The sequence below is a fragment of the Arachis stenosperma genome, chromosome 9 (assembly GCF_014773155.1).
Source record: "Arachis stenosperma cultivar V10309 chromosome 9, arast.V10309.gnm1.PFL2, whole genome shotgun sequence".
Classification (NCBI taxonomy): domain Eukaryota; kingdom Viridiplantae; phylum Streptophyta; class Magnoliopsida; order Fabales; family Fabaceae; genus Arachis; species Arachis stenosperma.
Genome location: NC_080385.1, coordinates 151,984,422 through 151,999,876, shown reverse-complemented (window position 1 = coordinate 151,999,876; position 15,455 = coordinate 151,984,422). Strand labels below are relative to the sequence as shown.

Below are 15,455 nucleotides of genomic sequence, written 5' to 3'. Positions count from 1 at the left end.
AGACTTCCCTCTCTCTAATTGCTTCGGTCAGCATCAGAACAAAAGAGAGAGAGCTTTGTTCCTTACTCATTTCATTAAATAAGAAAGAAATAGAAAGCTTAATCAAAGAAAGCAAAGGTCTAATCACCCAAATCAAACCCATCAAGTTGAATCAAAAGTTAAAGGTGATTTATTTCCATTTGCATGCATGTTAATTTCTTCACTTCTTCTCCAATTTTCTGTGGTACCATTTTTGGTTAAATGAATAAAGAAGTCTTTGATCTCCGCTGCTATAAATTAATGGTTCACAAAGTTTCTTGGAGGCAAAGCACATTATTAATGGTTCGGATTTGGGTTTACCACTGAACAACTTTCTCTTTGCTACTCAAATGTCTTCGGTCAAGCAAAAAGAAGATAGCTTGGAAATCCCTAATTTGGGGGTTAATTGAAGAAAGTGAAAAGCTAAGATGGGAGCACACAACTCGAGGAGTTGACTTGGTAGAAAGCAAGTCAGCAACATGCAAGGAGATACAAAAAGAAAAATTTTGTTTCTACTGAAACAATGAGAGATAACCAGTGTTTTGAGGTTAATGTTCTGAGAAGAGTTCTCTGAAGAAGTTCATCAATTTGGACAGTGCTTCCTAGTCAAAGGGGGGCATTCTGTTAGAATGAAGAACTAAATCAGAGGCAAGCAAATCTGGTTCATCACATAGCAAAGAGGCTATTAAAGCATCAATCTCCTTCATGTTTTATAGATTGTAATTTTCTTTTCAATGTTTATCTTTTTGTAATTTCTTGAGGTAAAAGGCTGAATGAGAGAGTCATTGAAAAAACATAAGAGTGGAAAGAGGCAAAGAGATACACTTTAGTGAAAAGTCTAGAGTGATTTTAGATTTCTTTAGGTTGATTCTATGTCTTGTATCTTGTACCAGTGAGGTATCCCTTTCTTAGTTAGGTTAGAACTTGAGAGTGAAAGGATTGTGTCAATCCTGTGGAATTGGTGTATGTAATACTTCAACTATAGTAGAAATTTCACCACTGTTGTGGTGGAGACTGGATGTAGGTTGCATTGCACAAGGCAACTGAATCAGGGTACATAATGGTGTCAGCTTCTCTCTTCCCTGCTTTGTTTCGTTTTTTGATATTCATGAGACAAAAATAAATTGTCTCATAAATTTTTCGCTACTAAGTTTAAACAGATTCAAATTAAAAGTTTGTTTTAAAAAGATTATTTCATTAAAATAAAAGAAGGTCATAGACTCAACCCCCCTTCTCTAAGCCTTCTACAACCTTCAGGAACCAAAGGAGTTAGCGTTTCACATAGTCGCCAAGCACGATACCAAAAGAATTGAGACATCTTGCCTGTACACTAATCTATAAGTTATATTACTTCCACAAATTAAAAGAAATGTCCTAATGCAGTGAACTACAACACAGTTTAAATAAACGAATTTTACATTATTAGTTTTCAGTAATATAATGGAGGGAAACTAAATTTATAAAATAAATGGTATTAAATATATAAAGAATTTATTAATTGATAATTATTATGAAAGGTTATTAGTGGCAAATCAAGCAGAATGAATGATCTTTTTCAGCACAAGGTCTCTAACTCTATTAATGGTCATGAAACATAAATACAAATGCTCCTCCAATTCATTCAATTGATCACTAAAATTACATTGGTTCTGCTTTAGCAGGCGTACCACTTCTCCATCAGCTTGAATTTTATCCTCTTTCCTCTCAAGCCAAAACTTCACTGTTGTCCTCATGTACTCCAGCTCATCATTGAGCCGAGCCACAAGCCGACCCGTGGTCTCCAAGTCCTTGTTCACAATGTAAGTTCCTTTTGCAGCTGCATCGAGTTGAGCCATGACCTTCTTCAACTTGCTTTCTGAAGCCACTTTTACCAAGTCCATTGTTCCTATCAAACTAGGTGTAGCCACAAGCAAAACAAGTCCATGAGTAATAATAATCACCATGAGTGAAGCCGTTATAGCCACTAGAAGACAAGCGGAGCCGCCTTTTAGCCTAGCCATCATTTGCAGATTGGCTCTCACTTTGTCACGGCTCGACTCAAGCCGTTTTGACAATTCAGAGCATTGGCATTGGGCCGCCCAAACCAAACATGAAGATGGGCTTGATTGGGCAAACGGATTTAGTGAGTTGGAGAATTCTGTTAATTGAGCCATTATTAATGATAAAGTAGTTGTATTATGATCTTAATTAGTTGCAACACATTGAAGAATGGTCTTAAGTGATTGATACTTAACCCGTACACGATCAATGTCTTTCAATAATTGACTGCAAAGTAGGGAGGCGTTGGAAGTATGGACAAAGTAGTCCGACAAAAGAGTATGGATAGTGGGCCTATTTTAGACTTTGTTTACGACCCATGTAACAGTGGGCTGATCAAGATCCAAGAGGTGCTTGGCAAACAGACGGTAAAAGGGGAGACGGGCCGAAGTCAAAGAGCTGAGGAGTTTTGGGCTTTAGGATATGCAAGGACACGTGTCCAAAACTCTATGTATGATTCCGTACGGAATGCATTAGCATATTTCTCACGCACATCCACAGAAGCTTCATGGTTTGGAGAACTTGGCTTACACACTGCCACAATCCATTGCCACTAACATTTAGAATTTGAATACATAATTATTTGGGTGCTTGTTAAAGTAAAAATTTTTCAGAACAATGATGTGCTTTAAACACTTGATATAAAATAAGACCAAGGAGAATAAAATGGTATAGAAAAGGATCAGAATTCAGAAAAAGTTGTGGTTCATTCCTACATGTAAATATTAGGCTAATTTTTTTAGTAATAAAAAAAATATGTATAATCCAGTATCATAGTTAATTGATATTGTTTTCTTATATGAATTTTAATTATTTATTTAAAAATAAATAAATAAGACTCTCAGATTTTTTAAAATTGAAGATCAAATTTTCATAGTATACAAATTAAAAGGTTTAATTTGTAATGAAATAAAATTTTGTTCGATGTAAAGTAAATTGGAAGGTCTGATTTGCATGTTTTCAAATATTTTCAATGTTAAAGCACAAATCTAACCCTCAAATTTATATATTTAAAAATTTTAAAATAAAAAAATCAAATCTAACTCTCAAATTTGTAAATTAAAAGAAATAAAATAAGTGATATCCAAACAAAAAAACCACCAAATATCCACATTATTAGAAGATATCAGCTGTATTTCAACACATAAAAAATAAAAAGCGTAAATATTATAGTCTTTAATTTCATATGCTTTATCAATTTTTAGGTCACTATATTAAAATTAAGCAGTCCCAAGTTAACTTGCGAGCTAGTTTGAAGAAATTCAAGTTATCATCTAGTATTTATAAAAATGACGTTAAGGTAGCGTTTGTTTTCAGGTACTGAGACAGAGACCGAGAGACTGAGACTTAGTATCGTGTTTGTTAGTTTAGAGACTGGTACTAAAATTTCTGTCTCTGTCTCTAAAATTTCAGTATTTCAGTACCTCCAAAAAGTAGGGACACAAGAGACTGAAATTTTTAGAAATGGAGACTGAAACTTTAATAACATTTTATACCTAAAATACTTTCATTTTAATTAATTAATTCCAATTTTACCCTTTGTGCAAATTAAATTAGAGTTTCATTCTTATTTCAATTCCTGTCTCTTAGTCTTAGTCTCTCAGTCTCAGTCTTTCTGTCTCTGTCTCTCCACCAAATGCTACCTAATATATATTGATGAAACAATATACAAGTCTACGAAAAAAGGAGAAACAATGAATAACAAACTGGAATAAGGTATGGAAGCTAGGATGGGAGAACACGATGATTACCAGAACATGAAAACAATTTTTTGATCCGTCGAATCAATTTATTCTTCATTCCTTAGTTGTTGCTAAATAGGTTTTGAAACTTCGAACCCTTGGAAATGCAATTAGATTGCTATGTTAGTGAAGGAAGATTTGATACTGAATTCTTGATATATTATACATATGCAAATGAATTCAAGGATAGTTGTTTTTTATGTGGTGGGAAATTTTAGATGTTGAATTGGTCTTGCTTGCAAGAAAGAACTTTTGCAATGAATTAACATCTTGTAGTGTAAGTGAAGGTGGTAGGGTGTTGATTTGGAAGGAAGTTGTAGAATTATCTTCAAACTAAAGAATAAAGTGATGTGCCTAAAATCAGAATCTAAATGGATAGGTGAAATTGATCTGACGTACAACGCATATCATCATCAATCCAATTCCCTTTGAATTCTTCTAAGATTTCACGATTTCACAATTTTTTGTGCTATTAGCAAGATATAATTATCTGTCAAAGCTGTTAATAATATTAGAGACAAATTAAGATAAAATAGATGTAATTGTACATTCTGAAGCACCACTAAACCTTGGATGCATGCATGCAAGGGCAGGGAACCTATTGACATTGGTCAATTTGGATAAATGTTATAAAACTTTATATTGCACTAGTTTGTCCCGCAAGTATATGCAGTTGCTGCTATTTCTCCATTACGAAAGTTAAACCCAAAACTTGATGACTTGGTTATCACTAGTTGACAATGGATGCAATTATAGGGTTGTTTATGGAATCACCGTCCAATCTGTGAACAAGGGAGCTCCAAAGGTCCCCAAATTAGCAGCCTAATACAAAAATGAAGCCTGAAAACCAAGCATGAAGTAACATGTGTTGAAATTAAGATTGATGGTCTCAGTTTGGATTTAATAGGGATTTAGATATCTCATTTAAGAATAATAAGGACCTAGTTGTCCCAACAAACATTGAATCGGACAAAGGGTAATATATCACATTTTGAATGTGTTTTGTCGATTTTTTTTGCAAATCGAAGATGGTTCCATATCTAATGGTCTGGGAGCGAAACCCATTCCTCTTTGTGAGAACCAGTTTTATTTTGCATCAAAATCCATGCCTTTGACAATGAACAAGAAGAAAGAACCAAGCTTTGCAAAAATTTAAAGTGAACAATAAAATTTAAATGTCTTGAATAAAAGGAAAATCAAATTAAATAAAGGAAAAGTATTTGAAAAAATAAAGTACAAATTGAAAGGTAAAGACTGGAAAGGATAAAAGTTGCTGAATTTAAAGGAAAGGAAAGGACATTACAAGAAAGATAAATTGCATGCAAAGAAAGTTGCAGGAAATTTAAATGAAAAGTAAAGACATGGAAGGAACTCTTCAAAGAAAAAGACTCTGACTCAGAAAGTCGCTCGAGATGTGAGTGAGTGTGAGTGCTTTCTCTGAAAAGATTCCAACCTTTGTTCCTTCGATCTTTCACGTATTTATAGAAGTCTTCAATCAAATTCAGATATAACTTCCACGTGCGTTAATCCCTGAATAACTGTTCCCGGTCTTCTTGAGTGCCGTCTGTAACTGCCACTAACCATCTTCACTTATTAACTTTTTTATTTCTTCGATTGCTTCACTCTTTTTTTATGAGTCCTAGTCGATCAAAATCCTCTCCTTCATCGATTGACCATCGTTGATGAATCCTATGTAGTTAATCTTCATTTCTTTTTTCGACACCAGTAACCTCTTCTTCGATCAACTAACCTCCGTCGAGTCTACCTCTTCGATTTTTACATTTGCGTCAATCGATTAATAGAAAGTACCTAACGGAGTACTTCATTGGCTCCAATCCAAAGTTAATTCTGACATATATTTGGAGGTTTATCGATTCTAATATTTTAGCACATGACAATGATCGAAGTCTAACTTGTCGAATATTGGCTTGTCAAAGAATTCAATAATATCTTTATTGAAAATATTATTTTCGATATAACAAATGCCCCCTAAATATTTTATTTTTCGACTAGAAGGAAGAAAATATAAATACTTACTATTATTTAATATTTTTGAGAGCGGTACCAGTTATTTCTTCATCTTCTTCCTCAAAATTTTTCGCGACATAGTTAATCCATTTTTAGGAATGGAGTTTCAACTGCTTTACCTCGATCAGTTGAAGTAGAAGGAACACGATGCAACTATCGACCACTTTGGTTATCATCAATTCGATCTCGAAAAGATGGTATTTCTAACACGGCTTCGACCAAAATAACTACATCGAGCCTGTTGTGGTTGATATTCTCTCATTTTCTCCATCACCAAATTCTTGTCAATTCTTGATCCATCCACCTCAATAGCTCTTCTTTGTCAAAACTGATCTTCAATGGCTCGATCAATTTGAAACTGACCCCAAATAATTACTTGATCAATTTCATATATTGTACAAATTTTCACAAATAATTACTTGATCAATTTTCATATATTGGTTAAAAAATCAGTTAGAGGATTATAAATTGAAAATTAATAGTATACCTTTATTCTGTGACAATATGAGTGCAATAAACATTTCTAAAAATCCTATTCTGCACGCTAGAACTAAGCACATTGAAGTTAGATATTATTTTATTAGAGAACATATGTAAAAAGGTACTATTGATATTCAATTTGTAAAATCCGAAGAACAACTCGCTGATATATTCACTAAACCTCTGTGTGAAGATAGGTTCTGTTTATTAAGGAACAATTTGGGTATGTTGGATTTAAGTTTTGTTGAAAATTTGTGATTTTGATAATTTTGTTTGGTTTTTGTCTCGTAGAAAATAAGGAGATAAATCTGGGAAGGTAGTGAACAAGTCAAGAAACAGGGGGAGACTAATCATAGGCGTTACTGAACATAAGGCCTACCAAACTCCTTGACTCTCGCCTGTTTTCAGTTTTAAGAGGGAGTTCATGTCAAATCAAAATTTTTTTCCCTTACTCTCTCCCTTAATTCAAGAAAAAGATCTTTCAGTTACTTTTTTAATTTTAAAAATTTCTTTGATGATAACCGCTCCATTAAATGACCATTATTCTAATAAACCTCTCTGTACTCAGCATTTAATGCGGTTGTAACCTCTCTCCACGCTCATCTCTTCGGTCCTCTCTTCATCTTCTCACTCTATACTTCTTCCACCTTCATCATGGGAAAGAAGTTGATTACAAGAAGAAGTAACCAAACCCCTTCCTTCAAAATTCCTCCATCCTTTTCTACTCCCCAAACTCACACCCATATTCATATACATTTTGTCTCATCTTCTTCACCATCCCCCTCTTCACATTCAACTGAAGCCATGAGAAAGAAAGTCATTCATCAATGTACCTCCTCACGCAAGAAAATTGGAAAAGAGAAAGGACCTATGGCCGAAAAAGAAGAAGTGTCACAATCCTCTCCATCTCCTTCACCCCCACGGCGATCAACTCCTCATCCATTTGGCCGAAGCTCTCAATGTTCGAAGGGATACATTCTTCGCAACACTAGAGAACCATCAAACTTGATTCTCTAGACTTCAAAAATAAGTTCAATAAGAATCACTCTCACTTTTATCCGGCTTGGTTCACCTCTTGCGCTGCCTACGAGTTTCATTCTCAAGTTTTTGTTAACCGTCATCTATGTGCCTCTCACATAGTGAATTTGGAGACTCTGAATACAAAAGGAATTGACTTCACTGCTCTTTTTGACTATCTCAAGTGGACTCCACTATTTAAGATTCAAAAGTCGGTTTATCCAAATCTGGTTCGCAAGTTTTACGCGAACATGATGTATCATGATGGAGCGATCCATTCTTATGTCAAGAAGGTGCATCTGACTTTGAACAGAGAAACGATTAGTGCTGCCTTAGGGTATACAGATGAAGGAGCCACAGCATATATGTCAGAAAAGTGGGACTCTCAAGTTGGAATTTCTTATTAGATTGCCTTAACTCAAGTCTATGAAAATTTCTTTGCACTTGATGGGATTGTTCTGACTCATAAGACTCTTGGTCCAGTGAGAGCACTACTTCACCGCATTATCAACAACATTCTGATGCCACAAAGTGGTTCCTATCAGAGAGAAACAGTCTGTGATACCGTAGTTCTCTTTGCTATTCTTACTTCCTCATCTGTTTCCTTTGCATACTTAATAGTGCGACACATGTGGGAGTGTGTTCGCATTGATAAAAAGGCAAATCTGCCTTATGGTATTCTCCTGAGCCATCCAAGCTTGATGAATCAATCAAGGACGTTCTAAATGAGCTTTCAAATATGTCCAATTTGATGGTGCGCTCTTCTAAAGAAGCTCGCAAGTAGGCCTACGAAAATGAAAAGGCCTGAAAAAAGTGTAATGAAAGGATTAACCTGCTGCTTAAGAGCTTTGAAAAGAACATGGCTCACTCCGACAAAGATGATGATCTCTTCGACTCTGATGTGAATTTGTCTGATGCCTAACTGATTAGGCTCACTGTTGCCCACTCTTTTGAACAATTTCTAGTTCTTTGCTCCTTGCATTTAGTACTGTTTTTTTAACTGGTTGTTGATGGATGATTGTACTCGGCTACTTTGAACTCCTTTGTTTTGTTTATTAAACAAACATTATGCATATTCATCATGATGTTTTTCTAACTATTTTGCAGGTTTCCCTTTTGATGACAAAAGGGGAAGGAAAGTAGAAAAAGGGGCTAATCTGTTATTTATTGCTCTAATACTCTCTTTATTGCTCTAATACTCTGCTTTCAGTTTCTGATGTTTATTGCTGATGATTATTACTTGCCAATTTTGTTTAATTTAATTTGTGGGATGAACTTTATGTTGCTGGATATTCTTGTTTGGTTGAATGGTTTGACAAGAAATATTTTTTAACAGGAATTATGTGTTTTGACAATGTTGAGTTAAAGTATGTTGAGTCTTGGTTGTAATGTACTTTGAAAAGTACTCAGGCATACTTTATGTTTAATTCTGTGAGTAGAAAGTTATCTAAAAGATAACAAATCAAGTTTTGATTATCTTAATACATCTGCTCAAAAATCAAAGTGTTCAACACTTTTTAATATACCATATGTTGAATACATTTTGGAATGTATTAAGCTTATTACAGGTAATGCTCCTACTAATAAAATAGCACATATTAAGGGGGAGCTTTGTAACAAATGAAAAGGGGGAGGATTCAAATCTTCAAGGGAGTACTCTTAATCCTTACCCTTTTTCAATTTAATTTTTAATAATGTTTGTCATCAAGAGGGAGATTGTTGAGTTTGGAAAATTTCAAATTCTTTATGATGATGAAACATTGTTAAAAATATTAGAAATTATTAATTTGATTTTAAAGCTTCAAATTATTTGGTTAATAATTTCTATTTTGTGTGCAGATCTTGGTCATTGGGCATAAAGCAATTTAAGGCCCAAATATGTTAAGAAAATATATTCAGTCTTGCACAAAAATTCTACATGACATATGGCTGAATTATTCATATGTTGGTTGGGCCAGAAAATTATTGAGCAAGCCCAATTAATCTTTGTTACAAGACCAACAAGGCATGGTCAGAAATTGGAAGAAGAAAGAAAGCAATGATGCATGCTTTCCTCGGTTACCCACTCCCCTCTTTGATGGAATTTAAATTTAAATTAACTTGATTTAATTGCATTGGTAACAGGAAAGAGAAAGTTGAAATTGATTTGATTGCTTTTATTGCCACACACGTTACTAGGCATGGGGGTTTGAAAAGTGGAAATTTAACTCATTTTAATTTCTTTCTTTACTTCCATTGAAAGCTAGGCATGGGGGTTTGAAAAGTGGAAATTTAACTCATTTTAATATCTTTCTTTACTTCCATTGAAAGCTCTTTTCTCTCTTCTCTCTATTCTCTCTTTATGTTTCGGTCACTTCATCTGTCAGGAAAGAAGATTGTAGAAGCAAGTAATCAGAAGAATGAAACAGAAGCTATGCACAAGCAAGAGGCCAAGGTGATGATGACCCTTGCAAAAAGAAGATCTACAGTATGGCGTGGTTGAGATCTTTACCACTAATGGCAAGATGTGGTGAAGAAGTCTCAAGATTTCCATACCTAAAAATGGTAGCAATCCAATTCGGTCAGAGAAGAAGATACATGTGGTATGGCTCATTTCTACTTTTTGTTCATCCATCATAGAAGGTAGCTACTGTAGCTACGTGGAGGAGGAAGCAAAAGTGGAGCAGATAGATCTGTCGAGGATCAAGTGTTCATCAAGGGTCTGAAATCCTTCTTGGGGACCAAGTCAAGATGGAAGGCTTAGATTGATGAAGCTTGATGAGAAGGGATGAGAGAGAGGTAATTTCATGTTGGTTTTGCTTTCGGTTTCCCTCTCTCCTCTCTCTGTCCGAACCGGTTTTAATGTTGAAGAAGAAAAAGTTGGCTCGGTTGAACCGTTTCAACCTTGGAAGCTTCTCCTTCTATAATAAGGGTGAGCGGCCAAGGATTGAGATAAGGAGTGAAAGCACAGAGTTCTCATAGCTACCCAAACTAACAGAAATTCTTCTCCTTCAATGTGTTTCATTTTGTATTTTCTTTAGTTTTGTCTATCTGAGCCTTATGGTAAAAAAGACAAACAGTGTGAGGTTTGTAAGAAAAAGCCAATGAGTGGAAAAAGGCATAGTGTACAAAATTAAAGAAAAAGCCATAGATGTCCTAGAGGTCCTTTGTACATTTGTGTTGTGTATCATGATTCTGTGGGAATCTCCTTGCAAGTTGGGTTAGCACTTTGCAGTTGAAAGCTTGGTAGGTGACAAAGTAAAGTTCAGGATTGAGGATAGATTCTGGACTTATCCCGGATAGGAAGGGTAGTTCCTAGGGAGAATTAGTGTATGTAATCAAGATGATTATAGTGAAATTCCATCATTGTTGTGATGGAGACTGGATGTAGGCTGCATTGCACTTAGCAGCTGAACCAGGATACTTCTTGGTGTGATTTTCTCTCTCTCTCTCTCTCTCTCTTCTACTCTATCTCTGATTCTGTTGCATAGGAGACAAAATTGAAAAATATCTCCTGACTAGTTACGAGATAAAAAGAAAATGTCTCTTGACTAGTTACGAGACAAAAAGAAGAAAAATCTTCTGAAGCTATTTCAAAAGGCAGAAAATAACTCTCAACAAAAAGTGGGCTAAGATTCAACCCCCTCTTCTTTTAGCTACTGATAATCATCAGAAATTTGCAGAGAATTTAAATGAAAAGTAAAGACATGGAAGGAACCCTTCAAAGAAAAAGACTCTTGACTGACTCAGAAAGTCGCTGGGGATGTGAGTGAGTGTGAGTGTTTTCTCTGAAAAGATTCTAACCTTTGTTCCTTCGATCTTTCACGTATTTATAGAAGTCTTTAATCAAATTCAGATATAACTTCCACGTGCGTTAATTCTTGAATAACTGTTCCCGCTCTCCTTGAGTGCCGTCTGTAACTGCCACTAACCATCTTCACTTATTAACTTTTTCACTTCTTCGATTGCTTCACTCTTTCTTGATGAGTCATAGTCGATCAAAATCCTCTCCTTCATCGATTGACCATCTTCGATGAATCCTATGTAGTTAATCTTCACTTCTTTTTTTGACACCAGTAACCTCTTCTTCGATCAGCTGACCTCCGTCGAGTCTGCCTCTTCGATTTTCACATTTGCGTCAATCGATTAATAGAGAGTACCTAATGGAGTACTTCATTGGCTCCAATCCAAAGTTAGTTCTGACATATATTTGGAGGTTCATTGATTCTAATATTTTGGCACTTGGCAATGATCGAAGTCTAACTTGTCGAATATTTGCTTGTCAAAGAATTCAATAACATCTTTCTCAAAAATATTATTTTCGATATAACATAATAGTTTAGCAACACGTAAAATAATGTATCGTTAATAAAACTTGATAGAAGAACATGATTCTTTGGTGGAAATTATAATTAGATTTTTTTAATTGTGAGAAACAAGTGATCCTTTCATGAAATGGACAGAACTCATAGTAGAATTTTATTTTTTTTGGACATTATATTATTATTATGCATGTATATATTGAGTTTAGAAAATCAATAATTGATTAAAATTGATGAACAAACATTATTATCTAGTTATCAATTGCTTGTGTAATGTATTTGGTTTAGTGTGCAGGAAAATAAATTAAACAGTTTGGCCCAATAAATAAATCATCAAGCCCACACTAACACAAACTTTGGTCCGCTACAAGCAAACCAAATATTATGATAGGTCTCTAAACAAAATAAGAGAAAAGAAATCAAAGATGGCCCAAACTTTCTTAACCCACACTCTAAGAAACTTCAATTTCAAGTTCAATTCATTTTAATCTCACTTAACTTTCACCGTAAGTCAAAACTCTCCTCTTTCTCTCTTCTCTTTCTTTTGGTCACGTCACTCAACGAAGAAGAAAGAAGGAAATGGAAATTACAGAAGCTAAGGTATGAAAAAAGGCAAAAAATTGTTTTTGAATCTAAGCAAAAAAGAAGGGCTACAACCAAGAAGCTACTCTCTTGGTCTGAGAATATCAAAAGGGTTCTTTCCCTTTTTATGCTTCAGCAAGGTACCGTAAAGAAATCTACCAAGCCTCAAATTCAAATCAAGCTACCATGGAGACAGTGGAGTGAAATATGGTCAAAAGCTCATCAATGCTCAGAAACAAAATTTGGGGCCAAAATCAAGATCAACAGATGAGATCAATGGAGCTTAAAAAAAGTAGAGAAGGTAAGTTGCATGTCTCAAATTTGGACTTCTCTCTCTCCTTTGACCAAGCTGCTACATGTTCTGAAGATTGGAGAAGAAGACAGCATTGGGTTGAACTTATTCAACCTTGGAAGCTTCACTCTTCTATGATAAGGGTGAACAACCAATGGTTGAAGAAAAGAGAGAAAAACAGAGCATTGAGTTTAGTTTTCATAGTTACCTAAATTGTTATGAGATCTTCTCCTTCATGGTTTATATGTTGCATTTTTTTCTCAGTTTAGTCTGTCTAAGTCTCATTGAAAAAGGAAAACATGGTGAGATTTGTAAAAAAAAGTCAATGAGAGCTAAAAGGCAACGAGTTAAAACTTAGAGAAAAAGCCATAAGATGTCTCAGATATTCTTTGTACATCTTTCTATTTTGCAAGTTAGGTTAGCACTTGGCTATTGAAAGTTAGGTTGAGTCCTAGTCAAATTCAAATTGGGTTAGAATTTGGATTTGTCCCAGATAGGATTAGGTAGATCCTAGGGAATAATTGGTGTTTGTAATCTTGTAAAAAGATAGTGAAATTCTATCATAATTGTGATGGAGACTGGATGTAGGTTATATTGCACTTAGTAGCTAAACCAGGATATATCTGGATGACACATTTTTTTCTCTACTCTACTTCTGTTTTAGGAGACAAAAAGTGGAGCCTCTTTACTCAATAGGAGAAAAAAGTAAAAATATCTCCTAAGTTCTATTAATAATACAAATTGTATATTCAGAAGCAAAGAAGACCAAAATTCAACTCCCCCTTTTCTTAGCCACTGATAACTATCAGTATATATTTGCAAAATCCATGAAAAGCACGAGATATGATATTTTACCTTGTTTTTTAAGAATTATATTATTTTATTGACTAAATTCATAGAAAGTCTGAGATATGATATCCAAATAAGTTATGTAGCTGGTCAAGGAAATTACAAACTAAACTAAGTTATAATTAAGGAATTAAACCCCTTTTCTGTTGTTATATTTTCAATTTAAACAGTTTGCACTTTATTGATTAAAAATTGAAAATTGACTTTTAAATTTTAGTTCTATTAGACACATCAACTCTTATGCAAACATTTTAAAAAATATATAACAGATTTTGCTAACATATCACGTTAGACTTCTGAATTAGACTGTACTTTGCTGAAGTGGATAGTAATGATTTGTTTAAGATAACTAAACTCTTGCCTAATAGTTAAAACAACATCACTTTACGGGGAGATGAAATGCGCAATTTGTCAAATTCATAGTTAGGAGACATTGAAAATAGAGATATACTTGAATGAAAGCTCTAAATGTAAAAGACCCACAAACCAGAGGAAGAGAGGGTGAAGTTGAGGGAACTAACAATTTTAGTTCTCACTCAGCTAATCTAATGACTTTTTGACTAACAATTGATTATATACACTAACCTTGTAACTAACTATCTGTACTACACTAGTATATGCATATTACTGCTGTACTCACTCTTTGTATATGTATGTGCCTATTACTACTGTACTCACTCTTTGTATATGTATTAGCTTATTACCCAAGTGACATTCCCCTTAAGTTGTCAAGTCTGAAAAGTTGGCAACTTATAGTGAGAGTTATATAAACATGTTCTTGGGATTTACATAAACCTTCTCAAAGAAAAAAAAAACATAAACATACAGAGACTCATACAATGAAAAGAAAAAAAAAACTATGTTCATACAAAGATCATACATTCCCCCTTAAGTTGGGATAAAAAATGTTGAGCAATCCCAACTTAGCATAACCTGATTTGAAGGGTCCTGGAGCAAGTGCCTTTGTGAAGATGTCCGCATTTTGGTCTTTGCTGGTGATAGGCAAAAGCTTGATGAGCCCATAATTTATTTTTTCTCTTACCACATGACAATCTACCTCAATATATTTGGTACGCTCATGAAAGACTGGATTGGCAGCTATATACCTTGTAGACTAACTATCACATTAGATTGATGGATTTGGTGATTGGAACATGCAGGTCAGCCAGAATGAATGAGATCCAACGAGCTTCACATGTCGCAAGTGCTAGTGCTCTATACTCCACTGCAGATGAGGATCTAGCCACAATTGTTTGTTTTTTACTCCTCCATGAGATAAGCGAAGTGCCTATGTAGAAGCAGTATCCAGAGACTGATCTTCTACTATCTAGACATACTGCCCAATCTGCATTTGAGTAACCGAAAGGGAGCAAGTTTGAGGAGGCAGAGAAGAAGAGACCTGCTGCGGGGGTATTCTTCAGATATTTGAGAATTTGGAGAGCTGCACTATAGTGGCAGTGGTAGGGTAGTCTAAATAATGACTTAACTTTCCACTGCGAACGAAATGTCTGGCCGTGTTGTTGTGAGGTAGACAAGTCTGCCAATGAGGCGTCTAAAAGCCGAAACGTCTGAGAATGCTGGTGCTAAATCCTTGTCCAGTTTGGTTGGATAATCCATCGGAGTTGTGGCAAGCTTGCATTCGATCATTTTGTATTCAGTGAGCAAGTCCAAGACATATTTTCTTTGGTGAATCACAGCACCAATGCTTTATCTAGCTATCTCAAGACCCAGGAAGTACTTTAAATTGCCAATATCTTTTATTTTGAATGCTGCATGCAATTGTTGCTTAATGATGTTGATCTCTAATTGGTCATTCCCTGTGAGGATTAGGTCATCTACATAAACAAGAACATTAATAAAAGCACTATTATTTGATTTAGTGAATAAGGAGTAATCATGTTTGGACTGTGAGTAGCCTAAGCTCAAGAGTAAAGAGGTCAGCTTGACATTCCATTGCCGACTGGCCTGTTTGAGGCCATAGAGTGACTTGGTTAATTTGCAAACCATGCCAGGTTTCTCCACGTTGAGGCCTGGAGGTAAACTCATGTAAACTTCTTCGTCTAGATCACCATGGAGGAAAGCCATATTAACGTCGAGTTGCTGAAGCAA

The 15,455-nt window shown here is 35.0% G+C and overlaps 1 protein-coding gene across 1 annotated transcript; it reads right to left on the bottom strand.

Annotated features, from left to right (window-relative positions):
* Window positions 1–1,011: 1,011 nt before the first annotated feature.
* Window positions 1,012–2,171, bottom strand: LOC130950117 (UPF0496 protein At3g49070-like). Its single transcript, XM_057878663.1, has 2 exons — window positions 1,661–2,171; window positions 1,012–1,100 (listed from the first exon to the last, which is right to left on the bottom strand). The coding sequence occupies exons 1-2, from the start codon at window positions 2,169–2,171 to the stop codon at window positions 1,012–1,014; spliced, it is 600 nt and encodes a 199-aa protein (XP_057734646.1).
* Window positions 2,172–15,455: the final 13,284 nt, after the last annotated feature.